This window comes from Camelina sativa, chromosome 4 (genome assembly GCF_000633955.1).
Source record: "Camelina sativa cultivar DH55 chromosome 4, Cs, whole genome shotgun sequence".
NCBI classification, from domain to species: Eukaryota; Viridiplantae; Streptophyta; class Magnoliopsida; order Brassicales; family Brassicaceae; genus Camelina; species Camelina sativa.
In genome coordinates, this window is record NC_025688.1 from 28508781 (window position 1) to 28527504 (window position 18724).

The 18724-nt window shown below is 35.0% G+C and overlaps 5 protein-coding genes across 5 annotated transcripts in view; 2 read left to right on the plus strand and 3 right to left on the minus strand.

The window, feature by feature from the left end:
- Positions 4009-5672, plus strand: LOC104783056 (GATA transcription factor 2). Its single transcript, XM_010508140.2, has 2 exons — positions 4009-4371; positions 4854-5672. The coding sequence occupies exons 1-2, from the start codon at positions 4153-4155 to the stop codon at positions 5424-5426; spliced, it is 792 nt and encodes a 263-aa protein (XP_010506442.1). The 5' UTR covers positions 4009-4152; the 3' UTR covers positions 5427-5672.
- LOC104783057 lies at positions 6086-8430 on the minus strand. The gene is made up of 9 exons (XM_010508141.2): positions 8089-8430; positions 7927-7993; positions 7768-7845; positions 7633-7685; positions 7453-7536; positions 6911-6963; positions 6755-6819; positions 6596-6654; positions 6086-6459 (listed from the first exon to the last, which is right to left on the minus strand). The coding sequence occupies exons 1-9, from the start codon at positions 8353-8355 to the stop codon at positions 6370-6372; spliced, it is 816 nt and encodes a 271-aa protein (XP_010506443.1). The 5' UTR covers positions 8356-8430; the 3' UTR covers positions 6086-6369.
- On the minus strand, positions 8724-10011 carry LOC104783058 (protein transport protein Sec61 subunit beta). The gene is made up of 2 exons (XM_010508143.2): positions 9877-10011; positions 8724-9183 (listed from the first exon to the last, which is right to left on the minus strand). Exon 2 carries the CDS (start codon positions 9157-9159, stop codon positions 8911-8913), a length of 249 nt encoding a protein of 82 aa, XP_010506445.1. The 5' UTR covers positions 9160-9183; positions 9877-10011; the 3' UTR covers positions 8724-8910.
- LOC104783059 (cyclin-U2-1) lies at positions 15217-16379 on the plus strand. The gene is made up of 2 exons (XM_010508144.2): positions 15217-15772; positions 15880-16379. The coding sequence occupies exons 1-2, from the start codon at positions 15378-15380 to the stop codon at positions 16145-16147; spliced, it is 663 nt and encodes a 220-aa protein (XP_010506446.1). The 5' UTR covers positions 15217-15377; the 3' UTR covers positions 16148-16379.
- LOC104783060 overlaps positions 16806-18724 on the minus strand; it is a 2370-nt gene continuing 451 nt past the window's right edge. Inside the window, exons 2-8 of the mRNA XM_019244266.1 lie at positions 18515-18639; positions 18206-18292; positions 17923-18102; positions 17692-17835; positions 17533-17601; positions 17287-17433; positions 16806-17174 (exon numbers count right to left, since the gene is read on the minus strand). Coding sequence (XP_019099811.1) covers positions 16806-17174; positions 17287-17433; positions 17533-17601; positions 17692-17835; positions 17923-18102; positions 18206-18292; positions 18515-18639 — 1121 coding nt within the window. The remainder of the gene's footprint in view (positions 17175-17286; positions 17434-17532; positions 17602-17691; positions 17836-17922; positions 18103-18205; positions 18293-18514; positions 18640-18724) is intronic.

Sequence of the window (18724 nt, forward strand, 5' to 3'; positions counted from 1 at the left end):
AGCAAAGTAGGCTCCATGGCCCATAATCATATTAACGGTACGGCCTGGTTTAATCGCTTTCTTCTTCTTCTTCTTCTTCTTCTTCTTCTCTCTATATCATTTTTGGGGTTTGTTCGTATTCATCATTATTTTGGGGGAATATTTGAAGTGCCTAACAAAGACTATTGCAATTGTCGTTTGAAACACACAAAAACAAAAACAAAAGAAAGTCTCACACTAGCCTTTGGAAACACATAATTGTTTGCATCGTTACTTTGAGTTTTATTCGTTTTTTATGTAAAATTTCAAAAGAGTGTAATAAAAATATAGTTTATCTAAGTTTTTGATGGATTTTACACTAATATTTTTGAACCCTGATACTATTCTTGAATCTTGATGATTGTAAAAAAACAATATAATTTGAAATTGTTTCTTGTGTTCGTAATTAATTTTTATTGGCTTAGACAATATATATTATCTATGTGCATTTCTTCTAACTATAATTTATCATCTTCAACTTCATTGGTTCCCTATATTTGGGGCGGAATCTATAGTTCATTTGACAAATTATTGCTTAACAGCAATCTTTTGTTTTGTCACAGAGACACATCTCTTATACGTTATCTTGTTTCGTAATATGTACGCTATTATTTTTCTCTATACATATAGATAAGTCGTAGGCTCATCAATTTTCATCGTTAGAATATTTAAGGTTATGTAAGAGTAAGTCTCATAACCATTAATCCAATAGACATCAATTAGCATTCTTGGGTTTTACATGAGAAAGTGTAGTTAATTTAAGATAATATGATAAAGGAAATTGTTATAAACACTTGAAAGATTAGAAATAGTAAAGAAGGAGACAAGAGGGATAAAGGGAAGAGCATATGGTCTATCATCTTTGCATGTTATTCGTCAGAAGTGATTATTTATCTAAAACCAAAAAACGTCTCCTTTTATTTTTCTTTATATATAAATTTCATATTCTTCTCTTAAAATTTGACTTGAAAAAAAAAAGATCGAGTGTTGTTGAGAAAAAAAAAATTATAATAATATTCGGTGTCATTATGGGCACATGAGGCCGCACGTGTTCTTGCTGTTTACTTTGGGATCACCGTCCTCTGTCACGTCACGTGATTCAAGAAAACAAAAAAATCAAAAGAATAAACCAAAAAAATAAAAAAGTTTAGTGGTATAGTATTAGTAATATCAATCAATAATGACATATACTATATTCGTTGCTAACAGGAGTATATAATAATGTCAATATATATGGGAGTTACGAGCGTTCTTAGTGGTCACTTGCTTACTTCGCTACTAGAGTCACGAGACCACAACATTTGGGGAGTATCAAATCCATAAGTCAATTATAATAACTAACTATACTACCATCCCTTTGGCAACAAAAATACCAAAAAAAAAAAAAAAAAAAAAATCAAATCAAATAAGACCATAACAAAGAGAGACTCTAATTGAAAGAGAGTTTTTTCTTTTTTTTCTTTGGACAACCCCAAAGAACGAGAGAGACTAAAGAAAAGTGTTAGTGCCACCGTACGTCAATGTACTTTCTTCCTATTATTTTGTTTTTCTCCTTTTTTTTCTGAGGGAACCATATATATATATAGTATCTTATTGCGGCAAATAGCTAAATTTGCTTGGGTAAATTATGGTATAAATAGTAAAATATGAGTACATGAAATTTAGCGAGTACGAAAGTGAACCTTCTGAGCCAAGAAGAAGGTGACAGCTGGAAAAGACACTGTCGGTTGGGTTGTAAGTGAAAAAAATATTTATAAAAAACAAATATCTCTTCATATAAGTATATGGCTACCTCTCGTTCCGTGCCATCGTGTTTAATTAATGCTGAATGTGCAGTGGGGTTGGTCCCTTGTGCGTAGTCACTTTGTTTGGTAACAATTTTTTTGTTTATAAAAATTGCATAACGATTTCACCATAACTCAATAGTATGGTTTTGTGTTATACTTAATAGTATTTTTAAAATTATCTCAATGTGATCAAAACCCTAGCAAGCGTCACACGACACGGCCCGTTTCTTTCTCCCTTCTCTTTTAATTTAAAAGTCATATTTTATTACATTTAGTTTTGTGTACATTCTTAAAATAAAGGGAAGATATTACATTTTTTCGTGCAAAATCATTCAATATCTATTAATTCATTTCTCAAATTTGGGAAAATTGCACGGTGTTGCACAACAACATATTCAATTCAAACATATAAAAACTCATTCTTATTACTTACATACGAGTATGACTTATGAGGTCTATTTCCAAAAAAATATTTGTTATACTCTTTTGTTACTTTTTTTAATGCATCATCTTATTATTCTTCTTTTGCAATTTTATGGCCCCCACATGCAGCCACGTTGTTAAATTACCCTTTTTATTTTACTAATCGTTTATTTTATTTTCGTAAAAGATGAAAATAAATTTATCTTTAGAACTTTGTGTGGATAGGTCAATAACTAAAATTCTCGGTACGTACCATAAAGCATGTGTTATGCCCTCTATATATCTTTCGAAAAAACAAAAACAAAACAAAACAAAGATAAGTGAAAGAGGGTAAAATTAGCTTAATCAATAATAGTTTATCCGCCGAACAACTTTTTTACTCGTTTTAAAAATTAAAATAATTCAGACAAATTGGCCCTCTTCAATTATTCGTCTGCGGCATATACGTGCGTTATTCCGCTAATTAACCTTATTTGATAACACTTTAAGTTTATTTTGTTCTCAGCTTAAAGCTCATATTAAGTATATGTATGGTACAGCTTAAAGCTCATATTAGGCAGTTTTTCTTCGGCAGAAGAGCAATGCAAATTTGTCAATTCTGGTTTAATATATATGTACATAAATGAAACAACGAACAAAGTTTCATATACGGACATGCGTATGATTATATGAAAGAGAAAAGGAGCACATAGATATAGATAGGTAGAAAGATAGTCATAGACCCACTAAATAAGTAAATAATACGTACACAATATATAGTACAGAAGCAATGAAAGAGACGTATCTATATGTAATATGATGACTGGAAACATATTTTGTAATTATAAGAAAAAACAAAATTTGAAGTTATACACTCATCACCCATGGTCTAAATGCGGTGATATCAAAAATGTTAAAAAGCGAAGTTAAAATGTGGTGAATTTTGAAAATTTTGTGCTATATTTTTTTTTTGTGTGTGATATTTTCCGTAAATCAAATAATAGTTTTCTGTTAATAAATTAGAAACTATTAAATCAATGATGATCGTGTGTGATGTTAAGAGTATATATAAGCTCTAACTTTATTTCCCACCTGATTGGATATGGATAACTGGAAATCCACAACTATTAAATTAAAAGAAAACGAGATCGAGTAAATTATATAACAATCCACTTGAATCTTTGATCATGTAGCTAATCTCAAAAACGTAACCATACATTTCGATCACAGTCTACACCAAAAAAAGTTGCTGAAAAAACATTACTTAATAGTTATAAGTTACAAACGTAGGTTGGCTTCGTCAAATTTATTTTAATAATATCACGAGGGGAAAGGTGAAAATTTTTGACAAAAAGAAAGAAAGAAAGAAAGGTGAAAACATACAAAAATCAATTCATCAATTATCATCCCCTCAAATTCAACACTGCATCGTTAATAGTTCATCATATGACATGTTAAACTCGAGTTTTCTCGATTTTTTTAATCTTTTTACTACGGTTTCAATCGGGATAAACACCTTGAAAAAATAACAAAAACACATTAGAGTATTACATTCATTCCTTTATTTAAACTTAGGAAATTAGTTTCAATTTTGATCATTATATATTACTTCACACTCATAAGTTATAACAATTAGCAAGGTAAGTGCATAGTTTTAACTTTTAACTCTCTCTTCTTTGTTTTCTTTCTTATAGATAATAAAGGTGGACAATTAAATAAAATAAAAGAAGTGAGAAGTGAATAAGGTCGAGTCGGTCACTCACGGTGCATGGTCACTCTCTCTGCACGTTCTCTTACCCTCTCTCTCTCTCTCTCTCTCTCTCTCTCTCTCTTTCATATCTCCCCTATTAAAGACTCTTCTCTAACCAGTCACACAGAGTGAGAAAGACAGAGTCAGAGAGTCTTCTTCTGCAATAGCTCTAGAGCGAGAGAGAAAGATCATAAGATGGACGTGTATGGCTTATCTTCACCAGACTTACTTCGAATCGACGACCTTCTTGATTTCTCCAACGAAGACATCTTCTCCGCCTCTTCTAACTCCGGTGGTTCCACCGCCGCTACTTCCTCTTCTTCTTTCCCTCCTCCTCAAAACCCTAGTTATCACCACCATCATCTCCCTTCTTCTGCCGATCATCACTCCTTCCTCCACGACATTTGCGTTCCCGTACGTTTTATAAATCTCTCTCTCTCTCTCTCTCTCTCTCTCTCTCTCTCTCTCTCTCTCTCTCTCTCTCTCTCTCTCTCTCTCTCTCTCTCTCTCTCTCTCTCTCTCTCTCTCTCTCTCTCTCTCTCTCTCTCTCTCTCTCTCTCTCTCTCTCTCTCTCTCTCTCTCTCTCTCTCTCTCTCTCTCTCTCTCTCTCTCTCTCTCTCTCTCTCTCTCTCTCTCTCTCTCTCTCTCTCTCTCTCTCTCTCTCTCTCTCTCTCTCTCTCTCTCTCTCTCTCTCTCTCTCTCTCTCTCTCTCTCTCTCTCTCTCTCTCTCTCTCTCTCTCTCTCTCTCTCTCTCTCTCTCTCTCTCTCTCTCTCTCTCTCTCTCTCTCTCTCTCTCTCTCTCTCTCTCTCTCTCTCTCTCTCAAGATTTGACCAATTTCGAAATCGATCATCTTCTTGATTTTTAAAGATTGTGTATACTTGGTTTTTTTGCGCAGAGTGACGACGCAGCTCACCTCGAATGGCTCTCGCAGTTCGTCGACGACTCTTTCGCTGATTTCCCGGCGAATCCATTAGGAGGAACCATGACTTCAGTCAAAACCGAGACTTCGTTTCCAGGGAAACCAAGAAGCAAACGATCAAGAGCTCCAGCTCCTTTCGCCGGAACATGGTCACCGATGCCACAGGAATCCGAACAGCAGCAGCTTCACAACGCGGCAAAATTCAAGCCGAAGAAAGAACAATCCAGCGGCGGAGGAAGAAGACACCTGTCGTCGTCATCGGAGTCAGGGGAAGGAGGAGGGATGAGGAGATGTACTCACTGTGCATCAGAGAAGACGCCACAGTGGAGGACAGGACCACTCGGACCTAAAACGCTATGTAACGCTTGTGGAGTCCGGTTTAAATCCGGTAGACTTGTACCGGAATATAGACCGGCTTCTAGTCCTACTTTTGTTTTGACTCAGCATTCAAACTCTCACCGGAAAGTTATGGAGCTTCGACGGCAGAAAGAGGTTATGAGACAACCACAACAAGTTCAACTTCACCACCATCCCCACCATCCGTTTTAGTAATCATCACTTCACTTCCCTCGTCGTTACTTTTTTCTTTTCCGGAGGTTTTTTTTTATTTTCTTTTTTGGTTCTTGGGGTTGGGTTTTTGGGATAGTGTCACGTGATGATGACGTGTCGCGATCGTAGCGGCGTTTATCACGTGACCGACGACGATGGGAGCCTAAAAATTCTTTAGTGTTTACAAATCGAACGTTGCAAAATCAACCTCATTTAATTGTTAATTACTACTATAATTTTTATATCTTTGCTTTGCCTTTTCTCCGACGTTATCACTTCACCCTTAATTATAGATTTTTTTTCCTTTTTTTAAAATACAAATAATTAACTGAAATGAATTAGAAAAAGCTACATTGATTTCCGCTTACACTAAACGTCGTCATGTTCAGAGTTGTGTAGCAGTATATATTATCTACTTGCAGCCTTGCACCCTTATTGCGACTTCACGTTCCGACCAAATTTATTGGATACGAACCGGAAGACGAAGAAGATCATAAAGTCCTATGGTTCCGGTTAACGAGTGATTTAAGGCCTAAACTCGAATTCATTCGGCCGGGGTACCAAAATATGAAACTCGTTGTTTTAATTTAGACTACGTAATTGATAAGATCATTACAAGATTTAAATTAGATGTACTTAGTGACATTGGAATTTGATAGTAGAAGAAAACTGATTATATTATAATTGATTTCGATTAAAATTCAAAGTGAAAACTGGATTTAAGAATACACCTTCATGGGAGATTTAACTATTGCCAAAGAGCTAAAGCCCTCGAAAACATGAGACAACAAGGAATTACATCTTTGGCATTTGACACCAAACCAAAAAAATTTTAAAAAAGTTCGAATCATGTTGTAGACATTATTATTGTGTAATTTTGCTCCATCATCTAAGAACCCAAGAGTATATAAATTTGTAACTCGAAAATGGGGTTTAGTTTGCCTCATACGGAGATACCATAGTTGCTGATTTTGTTCACTTCCTTTGTCAAAGCGTTTCTCTCTTGCTTCACTTCAGACGCGCGGTTCGATATCTGAGGGTGAACAAATAAGATATCTCCAATATTATACAATGTATATACCTGGTTGCTAATTTTTTCTAAACTAGCTCATCAGCTCCTATACTATATCCTAGACTAGCATAGGGACTTATATACAAGTCATACTTACTTGTGAGCGGAATCGAGAAGCTTCCCTCGATGGCAATTCTTTTAGTACATCTTTCAAACCTGTATATAAATAACGAAAGTTTTGTTCATCTATCCTTATGGATGTCTTTAGTTTCACAAACTGTGGCATTATATAACACAGAAAACGTATAAAACATACCTGCTGCTTGCTTTTCAATCTTATAAGCCGAGTGGATCGCACCTCTAATCTGTTTGCCTGCTTGTCTGTGTAAGATAAGATGGAGAAAGTTAACATAATATTCATAGTTGATGCATATCCAATATACTGATCTTGTATTTTGTCTGGATCATAAACCTGAGTTTCATCCTTCCTCTAATCAATTCCTCTTCTGCCATAGTCGCAACTCTCTGAAACAATCAAATTGTTACTTACGAATTCAAAAACCATAATCCAATAATACCTTCCAACAGACTGTTAAATTTCTGTAACAACATTGACTAATAATCAAGGGTATATATATCTATTGATAGGGGTTAAGAGGTAGACTTCTGTACGGGAAGAGGTAGACTGAAGAATATCCTTTCTCTATATTACTTCATCCCTGACTGAAACATAACCCTTTAATTTTGATGCAACTAGAACCATTCAACCAAATGAATCTAAGGCAGAACCTAATAAAAACTAAGAAATTTCTCTGTACGAAACCTTTCAATTTTTATACTACTCGACAGACATTCCATTTCAAAGATTATGGGATGCTAAAGCAAACTAAAAAAAAAAAAAAGAGTAATCTAGCTAACTAAATGTAAACCATAGGAAAGTCTTCTCCAAAAACGTTAACCTCACCATGTTGAAAGTTTGAAACGTACAACTCTTAAAGCAAAGAAAGGGCTTACCTCTAACTTTTCACTTTGGGCAGTAAGACGATCCATTGATTGTCGCAACTCTTTTACTTTAAGATCTGCTCTAGAAAGCAAAGCCTGAAATCAAAATATAGGGTCAAGACTCAAGAACCAGCTTTAACCACACACAGACAGACCAGTTTATACATTCAACAAATGCTGCACAACACCGACCTCTTCACTTACAAACATGCGTACAGTATTGTAATATACAAGTCTTCTCGTCTCTGCAACCAAAAAAAGGAACAATCACTAAAAGAATCCATAACATAACATCCTAGAAGACTGAACTCTAGAGAGAAAACGTACTTTTCAGAGCAAAAATCCCAACCCCAAAAGCCAAGGTGCCTGATATAACCGGATGAGATGCAGCAACGTTCACACCATCTACATACAAAAATTGACAAATCTATGAGCAGAGAGAAGAAAACGTAGTCAACACGAGGTAGCTAGGAAATTGGAACAGACCTTTAATCTTCCCAAACACCATTTGTTCGTAAACGTTATACTCAGAAGCTATCTCACGAAGAGAATCCTATATCACAAAAAACCTCGATTAAATGTTGTGAAATTCCCAGATTCGCTTCTATTCCAATAAAAAAGCTTACGAGGGTCGTAGTAAAAGCTTACGAGGGTTTGGCTCGTGTGAGCTACAGAAGTGTCTCGAATTTGAGACAATCGAGCTTTAGAGGCGTCAATGGTAGAATCCAACGTCTCCGTGATCGTCTTCTGGTACACAAGCGCCTGACGAAGTGCATCATCGATCCAGGAAGCCGCATTTTCCACCGTCGTCGTTGCGATCTTCTGATACTCCGGTGGATGAACTGGCGAAGATTGAGGAATCGCCGGCGGATTCGCGTCGTTCATCTCTGAGGATGATTCTCCCAAAGTTCTCATTAGAAAAGATCTCTCCAAAACTGGGTTGCGACTTGCGACCTCTCTCCTTCCTTGGCTCAAGTTCTGAAGAAAAACCCGGTGGATCAAATGATGACCCGAATATAATTAACCGGGCCATGTTTTTAATTTACAACTTAAGCCCCTGAAGTTTCAATTATTTCCAACATTTTCCCTTTATTTCTTAATTGTACAATAAACTCTAGAGACTTTCTTTTGTTTTAATTACTCTTTGGTATGGCTAAACACTTTAACATCTCTTTAGTTAATCAGGGTCGTGTTAAGCCTCAACTATTGCATTCTTTTGTATTTAGATCATGTTTAATACTTCAAACAATTATGATAACAAGTGAAGTGTGTTACTTAACTCATGGCTATAACTTGTGTGAAGAATATTGAAACTTTGAATGTCAAGAAACTGGAATGGTTGAGATCGTTTATACTCAGGTAATAAACAACAAAATTAAAACATTAACTGAAACCACTGTCTAATATTTTGATCACTAGGGTTCACTTAGGGGTCGTTTTTGTTGCTTCAAACAATAATCTCTTTCTCACTCACTTGACAAAGTAGAGCTTGCCCATGACATGAAGGACAGCGACGAAAGCAATGAAACCGATGCTCATGATAAGGACGACATTAGGGGAGATCTTGAGACCGGGTGCATCATCGGTGTAGAACTGAAGCATTGATCCTGCTGCACCACCAGAGGCTCCTCCTCCACTAGCACCGCCACCTGGCTTCCTCCTACGCATGCTTGCAGTTGCAGCTGCACTTCCTCTCTGTGGAGCACCACTTCCCACCATTCTTGCTTCTCTTCTTTACACTATCTGAGATATAGTGCAAAAAAGTTAGGAAATTAACAACTTTGTATATTACAATATTGAAAGCAAAAGATTGATCTTAAATAGAAAGGGAGAATTATTAAGCAAATGACAAAACAAAAAGATGACATCTAAATACCCTATGAACTAAGATATGTTACGTTTTTATAAATTTGCATCCTAACCAAAAGAAACAACTAAGTTAACCAAAATTAAACTACAATTGGGCAACTGGCACATTGTTCCATTCCCCGTTTAGCTAAACTCAACACAAATTCAAGTTTAAACCCAATTCTATAAGCTCTGGCAATCATGTTAAGACTTGGTACATGTATATTGTATTCAAAACTCTCACAAACAAATCGTATCAATTTCAGCATCGGGTTTACAAAACTATTAACATACAAGAATAGATTACAATGCAAAATTCTCAACAAAGCGAGTCAAAATTCAAACATGGAGACATATACAACAATGAACAAGCCAAATTCATTAACTTCACATATGCGTAGGAAACATTTAGAATGCAACAGCAAAAAAAACCGAATCCAGATCGGAAAATCCTAAAACACCGAGACTTGGATTCAACATCGAGATCTAATTATCAGATCTACGCACAACGCTGATCTAATAATAACCTATAGATCTAGCAATCAGAGACATGGATCGTAAATCAACAACGATAACAAAAAGACTCACACCTGATTCGGCTTAGGAATTCTGATGTCGACGACGAGAATGATACGAGACGGATAGAGAGCGAGCGAGCGAGCGAGCGAGCGAGAGAGAGAGAGAGAGAGAGAGAGAGAGAGAGAGATTTGAAGACCTTCGGAGTTGACCGCAACTCTTTTTAACAATTTTTTTTAGGAAGAGGAGAAATACTCGCCACGCACCTTTTAATGTTTTAGCCAATTACATATTGCCACCTCAGCGTAACTATCAGGGCTTTTTCTTAAAGCGTAAGTTGGGGAGAGTTTGGATATAAATTAATTTAGAGCCCAAAATTAAGGCCCAAAAAGCCCAAACGCATTACTCGTCTATAAGTCACAGACTTTTTTGCACGACAGAAAAATTTAAAGAATTAAAAAGAAATGTTTGCTGAATAGAATTAGAGGGGGTATTCAACTTATATTTTAAAAGATTTGGTAGGATTTTAACATTTTAGGATTTTGAAAGATTTTAAGAGATTTTTAGGAGATTTGATTGTGTTTTAGATTTTTTTATTTTTATTTTTAGAAAATGAAATGTGATTTTATGAGATTCTATAAGATTTTATAGTAATTTCCAATACACAGAAAACAATTCTATAGCAAAATATTTGTGAAGTTATGCTGAAGCCTCAACACATCGCCTCTTATTAATTAATCGCTTATTTGTGAAGTTGTAAGAGAGACACCACCACAGAGTCTAAATCCTGCAACAAAGAAACAAAGCTTTAAGTGAGATGAAGAACAGAGGAAGAAACTAAGTGAAGAAGATGAGTAAAAGCCAACAAGGAAGAAATGTCGTAGAGAATGAGAGAGAGAAGGAAACGATCAAGAACCAAAAGAGAGAGAGAGAAGCAAACATAACTGTGAGGAAAAAAAAGAAACAAAGATATTAGAAGAAGTAAAATAATCTGATTTTTCTCACTGAATGAATCAAGTCACTGTACAAACATATATATGGTGAAGCTGAATTACTATACAACAATGGACTTAACGTCTAACAAACAAGCTCAGTTAAGCTATGTTAACGTCTCTATTATGTGTCCGTTAACTCCAACACATCGCCTCTTCTTCATATAGTTTAATAAAAGAGAAGCAAACGTGAAACGTGAATGTGACCAAAACAGAGGAAACAAAGTGTCGTGAATGAAAACAATCTAAAATAACGCATAGTCCTGAAGATTTGCCGTCTCTGTCTTCACCGTGTGGCATCGATCTCGTCCGTCGGAGCATAGCCTTTGCAAGTGGATTTGGTGTCTGATTCGGAGTGAGTCGTGTTTGTTTTGCTCGGCTTATCCCTTCGTCTCGTATAGATGCTAAAGCCTCACCACTCTAGCCTCTCTCCTTCGGATAGGTATTCTTGACAATGCTTCCGGTAATTTTCAGTTTTGGTCATCTTCCTCAACGATAAGGCTTGGCGATAGAATGGACGTTTCTCTGTTGGTCAAATATGTCTGAAGACAACAGCATATCTTTTAGGAGAGTGTCCTTTGTGATGCGTCGGGTGTTTGGTTATTGTCTTGGGGTCTCCATTCTGAGCTTACCAGTAGCTCCAGTGTTACTGCTTTGGTGATGTTTTGGCTGCCGGTGGTGGTTCTTTATAACATATCCTTTTCGTGAGTATATCACTGGTATATCTTGTTTATTGGTTTGCTTTTTTCCCTGATATTGGTTGTGTTTTGTTGCTGCTGGTGCTTTGAGTTGAGGTTAGCGTCGCAATGAGTGGCTTCTAGTGGTTAACAGGTGGAGAAGGTGTCTGCTGGTCTGCGGAGATTATAGTTGCCTGAGTTATTTTTTATGACTGTTTTTTTTTAATGAAATCTTTTAAAATTCTAGCTCAAAGGTATGATTTTGAGAGAATTAATTTTCAACTAAAAAACAAAAAAAAAGTCTCCTAGAATCATTCAAAGTAGCATTCTTAAAAAAGTTGTAATATTTTGAATAACAAGAGATTTGAAGTTGGTTTTATAAACAACTGATTGAATAACAAGAGATTCTGAATTATTTTAAAGGATTTTATAAAAATCTTAATTGAATAACATAGGATTTCATAAGATTTTTTAAAATCCTCAGTTGAATAACAAAGGATTTTAAAAATACTTTAAAATCTTTTAAAATATAAGTTGAATACCCTCCTCTTAAATTTAAGTAGGGACATATTTTTTATAGTCAATCTAAAAGCTTGATTGTGTGATCATTCACTTTATTTGTAGGTCATATGAGAAAAGATTTGAAGTGAAATGTATGATTTTACAGGCAAAATTAATGTTTTTATTAGTATAACTTTTGGTTCCCTAAATCAAAGGACAACAATCTAAGCCAGATAAACAAAATATCTGAATTAGCCCTACTTCAGTAAAGATTGAAAATGTTTTTTTAAAAATTTTTTTTCAAAAGTTTTTTTCAATAGAACAAAAAAAGAAAAGAAAAGACTCTTAAGAAGGTTATATGTGATTTTAGTTCCTTGTTAATGTGAATCATGAAAGAAGTTTCGTACGTGGGCACGTACGTACGTACCAAAGTACGTAGACATTAAAAGCATTTTCATCTATTTTTCTTCTCATTAGATCTGGAAACACGAATCTCGAGATGGAGACAGATATGTGAATCAAAGAGAGAGAGAGAGTGTAATGATGCATATCTATCGGGGCATAATAAGGTTATGGAAGGAAGCCTGACATTTTTTGTGTACGGCCACAGAGTCGACATATACTGTGCGACTGTTTTTAACCTTCGTACGTATCGATCCATTCCAAAATCTTATTTCATTCATGTGTTCCAATCAATCAATGCTATATATATAGTATATATTTACTCTCGGAAAGCAGTGATGCTCTTGTTTTTGTTGAATTTATATAAGGACCATATGTATATATTACTCTTTCCTTCGCTATAAATAATGCTTGATAGAAAATAAATAAATAAATAATGCTTGATAGAAGCCAAAAGTATATACTGTATGGTGAAATTTTTATAACCAAAAAGACTGTCGAAATATACTCGTTATTTCGAACATCGAATGGATCACATTCTCATACTATTTGATTTAGAAGATCAATGTTGTAGTATCTACTATCTAGTATAGTATAAATAAGGTGGGGGAAGATACAAATAGAAAAGAAAGATGAAGAAAAATAATTGAATCAGGCAATGATGATGTAGTATATTATTTTTTGACAGGACGATATTTTTTTTTGTGTGTGTAAGAAAAAAAATCAAAACGGGGTCCCTTTTTTGGGTACATTTATTATCAAACGAATTCGTGGGGTGGCGGTGGTTATCTCAATTTATTACTTGTACTTTATTTTGTCCCTCCAACACTTTCAATCTCTCTCTATTATTTTTTTTAAATTATTACTAGTATTAATTAATATCCACCACAGAAAAATAAATAAATGAATCATCAAGTTTATCTTGTTTACCAGGGTGTACTTGTACCCTAAGATCAGAAACTTGTACTATTTCTTTAGTTTGAGTTGCAGTTGTCGAGCAGAGATACGGTATAAAATGATGAAAAAAAATAAGAAGAATTTATGTATATATGAATGAATAGTAACATATTTATTTCGTTTTGAATTAGAGAGAACAGCACGACGAAGATAGTGAAATCACACTGCTATTTATTAGCATTTGTAATCATGACGCCCCTTTTCAACCCAAAAATAAATAATAATCAAATAGTCTATTTTAAGGTGGACGTGGTTATCATAACATAAACACGTTTCGAAGTTGGTTTGTGTAACGGAGTAATGTCTTTGAATTACATCATTATAGACCAAAATTTATGAATGTTTGCAAATGGATATTAATCCGCTTCGTCCACTACAATATCATCAAACCCTTTAGATAACATACTTTTAGATTTTTTTTTTTGTGTGTGTTTTTACTTTTTACAATTGGTATTTTGATGCGAATATGGATGTACGTACGGATGATTATAAATGAAAGAAATCGTATATATAAAATCATTGATTAGAAAAGAAAAGAAATGTTTTAGTGTGTGCGTTGTCTTTGATTGGAACCTCCACCACGCGTGTGAGAGTGTCCTTTGTGGATCTTTCGAAAGCTCTCATAGTCACGACGCTCGACGTTGACGAAATTCACACGTGTGTCTAAACAGTGACACGCGTTAAAAACAAAAACCACTTCTTAATAAAATAATAATAATAACATGAGCGAGCGAGTGAGTGAGTGTGTGAGCCCCCATCCATCACCCTAAAACCCTCCGGCTGCACCAGAGAGTCTCACCGATGCTGAGTTGACATCTCTCTCTCCTCTCTCTCTCTTCACCGTCTTCTATAGACTGTCGGCGGAGTCTTCTTACTTATATATAATTTGAGATTCCGTTATTTTAATTTAATTTCCTAATTTTGGACTTGGTTCATTTGATTTAATATCTATCATGTGAATAAAATATGTAATATCTAACCAAAAGCTTAGCTGTTGCTCTTACACACTTTTTTCTGGTTCAGCTTGAATAATAATAATAATTAATTACTTATTTTAGTAACTTCTCTACAGCTTCCATATGACTCCAAAAACCTATGTCGATTCTCTTTTCGATAAAATTCCCATATTATAAAATTCTGTAGCAGTATTACTGTATCCTCTCACTCTTAATTAGTGTATTTTTAAAATTACAATCGTCAACTACATTATTTTATTTCAGTGGCTTAGCAAATGCTGTATCATGTTTTGAAAAAGATGTTCATTTTGTCATAAATCTACTATACAAGTTTGCGTTCCAAAGAGAGTAGAAAAGTCGAAAATGAATTCAAACATGTCTTATCATGAACTGATCATGATTTTGTTTGACAACAAGGGGTATAGTCTAGATCAAAATATACTAATCTGAAATCTCTATGATGAACATAAATGTCGAATATATAGGTCCTTCAATAAATATTTTAACGAACTTAGATTATGAATTTATGATAGTAATACTTTTGACGTTTAAGTAAGAATCAAATCCAAATAAGAGTGAGTTGACACCATATCTTTTTTACCACCCCACCAAGTCGCTACCGTTTGGTTGAGTTTTTGTATTTATAACCAACAAAAAGATTTTAAAGAACAAACTTTTAAAACGTTTTTTTTTTCGTTTTTCTTATAGTAGGTGAAAATTAAATTGCTTTATCTAGACGAAAGAGATTCCAAATCTGGGATATTGTTACGTTTCAAAATAAAACCTGAACTTTCGTAGTTGCACGAGCTATGTTTTAATACTATTAAATAAATATTCAGTACACACAGTCACACACTATACTATGTAGTTACTAACTTATAAACATTAGAAATAAAATATTTTTTTTAGAAAAAAAAAAAAAAGAAGAGGTGAGGAAGTTGCCCTACATCGGAAAGCTACTCTTCTCCATCTTCTTGACCACTCTGTTCTGTTCTGTGTATAAAAAGCCTCTCAAAACCTCTTCCCATTTTCATATTCAGTTTCAGTTTCTTTAAGAAAAACATAAAGTTTCTCCGATATATATATATATGGATTCTCTAGCGATTTCTCCTAGGAAGCTCCGATCAGACCTTTACTCATACTCTTACCAAGATGACTCCAACTCCAACACACCTCTCGTCATCTCTGTTCTCTCTTCTCTGATCGAGCGGACTTTAGCTAGGAACGAGAGAATCAGCCGGAGCTACGGTGGTTTTGGTAAGACACGTGTCTTTGATTGCCGGGAGATTCCTGATATGACTATTCAATCGTACCTTGAGAGGATTTTTCGGTACACCAAAGCCGGTCCATCGGTTTACGTCGTGGCTTATGTCTACATTGACCGGTTCTGCCAGAATAACCAAGGTTTCAGAATCAGCCTTACCAATGTACATCGTCTCCTCATCACAACTATCATGATCGCTTCCAAATACGTCGAAGATATGTAAGTTAATTACCTCTCCAATAACAAATTTTTGTATGTTTCCAAATAGATAAAAAATCCTCTGTTTTGTTTGTGAACTCATCTTGCTTTGTCTTTGTTTCTTACAGGAATTACAGAAACTCATACTTTGCGAAAGTAGGAGGATTAGAGACAGAAGATTTGAACAATTTGGAGATAGAGTTCTTGTTCTTGATGGGATTTAAGTTGCATGTGAATGTGAGTGTGTTCGAGAGTTACTGTAGTCATCTTGAGAGAGAAGTTAGTATTGGAGGAGGTTATCAGATTGAGAAGGCATTACGTTGCGCTGAGGAAATCAAATCTAGACAAACTGTTCAAGATCCTAAACACCATCAATTTTCTCGAATCTTGCTGTAGTCAAGAACAAGAACTATTACTCTGTTTCGTAAATCTTTTTTTTTGTCTTTTTGCCTTTGACTTTTTGATTACCTTGTCGGTTGGGTTTTCTTGTAATGTAAAATGTAAATAGAGAGAAAAAAAAAATTAGAGATTGCTGTTGTATGTATTTTGTGTATCAGCAATGTAGATTCTATGTATGTGTTGAACTTTAAGAAAAAATGGTTTTTATTTGCAAAAAAATCTTTGTTAATCTGTTCTGTTGTCATCTACTACTTTCTTAGACATGTGAACTATTAAAACTGGTTTAGACAAAACAAAATCATTGGTTTATAGAGATACTCAAATCCATTGATTAGGATTTATGCCTGCGATTTTGAAACCTCAGAAAATACTTGTCATGCATTAGATTTGTTAAGATTGTTAGTAATCTTTAGGGTCATGTTCAACTCATAAGTCATCATCAAACAAATTGATTAATAAAGAAAAATATTATTTGCATGGAGTGACACTTTCGAAAATTTTGTTAGCAGAATAGGTATATATAGTTTTCTAAAAAAGACAAAATGTTGATACTAACTGCTATTACTAACAAAGAAGACACAACAAGGCTCTCTCGTTAACTTAAGATTATATTTTTTTATTAAACCATAAACTTAATCCAAATTCTTAACTTTAATTAGCAACCCCCAGGACCTCCAAAGAACACAGAAGTGGTCCAAGGTTCACCATCACTACTCGTAAAATATTTTGCATTATAACATTTTGGTTGATCCGCGTAAACCTTCACACCGACTGGTTTGGTAAGTCTCCATAAACCATCCCTCACCTTAATGGCATTGACAAAAGCCGCTCTTTGGTACCCTTCTTGTGCAAAACTCCCACTTCCCATCGGTGGGCTCTTCTCACCAATTGGGCTATAGACTTCTCCTCCCCATGATGCATATGATGCTACCTGAGATAAGCCTTTTGCTGTAAACAATTCTTTAGGCCAGTAACCGATTGCCTCTGTCTCGTAAAATAGCAACCAGTTTCCTGAATGCGGATCCTTTTTTAAAAATTACAATATTACTGTTAAATAAAAGCTTGATTTAGGACTGATGAAAATATAACAAGATAATTAAGATGATGCCTTTTTTTTTTTTGTTTAAACGTTATACCCGGCTTATCTTGACATCTATGTAATACTGCCTGTGATCTCGTGCAGAAAAGGCATCAGCGTAAGTACCAAGTGGATTTGTTTGGCTAATTTGGACAAAACCAGGACAATGCATATCGAAACATCCTCTCTTCTTGAAACCATCTGCCTGTACAATAATGTTCATATGAAAACTGTTTGACCAAAACCACTTTTCAACACATATTTAACTAAACAACAACCCAACAAATTTGAACAACCAACTTACTGTCCAGTATGTATAGAAGCGAGTGTCGTTATCCCAGCGAGGTGGGTTATCCCAGCGAGCTGAGTAGACCTGAGAGTTTTCGTTGACATAAGCAAAAATCATCTAATTGTGAAAATTAAATAAATATATAGTTGGCAAATTTTAAGTAGAGAGAAATACCTGCCAACCGGCCTGGATACTATTGTACTGTCTGGAGACCAAAACGCGTGATTGACTAAATTGACGAGGTGACACACCAGGACTCCATGCGTTTATATGTCCACTAGCTTCAGAAACTTGGCCTCTGTATCCTAGCCCTGCAGACTAAGTACGTGGTAAAAGGAATGAAGTAAGGATCACACCAACATTTGGATCATGCATATATATAAAAGGTAGCTTAAAAGGACTTACATGATGACCATTTGGGCGTATACCATTGGTTTGGGGACTCAGACTTTCGAATCCAGTGGATTTCAATTTGTGTGCGCTAAGGAGATCTTGCTTTGTAATTCTCTTGACAATCACTGTCCCGTGTGGGCACTCAAATCGAATAGGAGCATTCTTTCTTTTCGAAACCAAATTTGGGACCTTCTACATATATACATGTTTTTTGTGGTTCACATGTGTCAACATACATACCAACCTAAATACATTATATTCACATATGTGTTATATAAAAAGATAATAGTAAAACCTGAATGGTGTGATTCTTCAGCAAAGGGTGATCAAAGGCAAGCTGCTTGTTAATGTCCACGCAGTCAAAGATGTCACCACGGTCTGTCTGGTTTAAAAGAACCGACAAAAGAAACAAAATATGAGTATCTTTAACAAGAACCTAAAATAAATCCTAGAATGAGGCGGCATGAGATCATAGAAACGTGTCAGAGTTAATATTTAAAATCAGGACGAAGAATACACACAACATGATACCCAAAAAAAAAAAGAATACACACAAACACATGCACAACATCACACGATTAATATATTTGGAGAACTGAATTACTGTGAAACTCTTAATTGCAGGTTTGTTTATAGCTTTAAGTTGCTTCTCAATCTCCTCCAGACCATATTCTTCTCCGAATATTTTACCATTCTTTGGTGCTGCATCTGCAACTATCGTAAAAAACCCTATTAACAGTCAACAGAGTCAGTACGAAAAACACAAGTGAGGTGGCTGCCATTTTATGTTTTCAGTAATTTCACAGCAATGCTT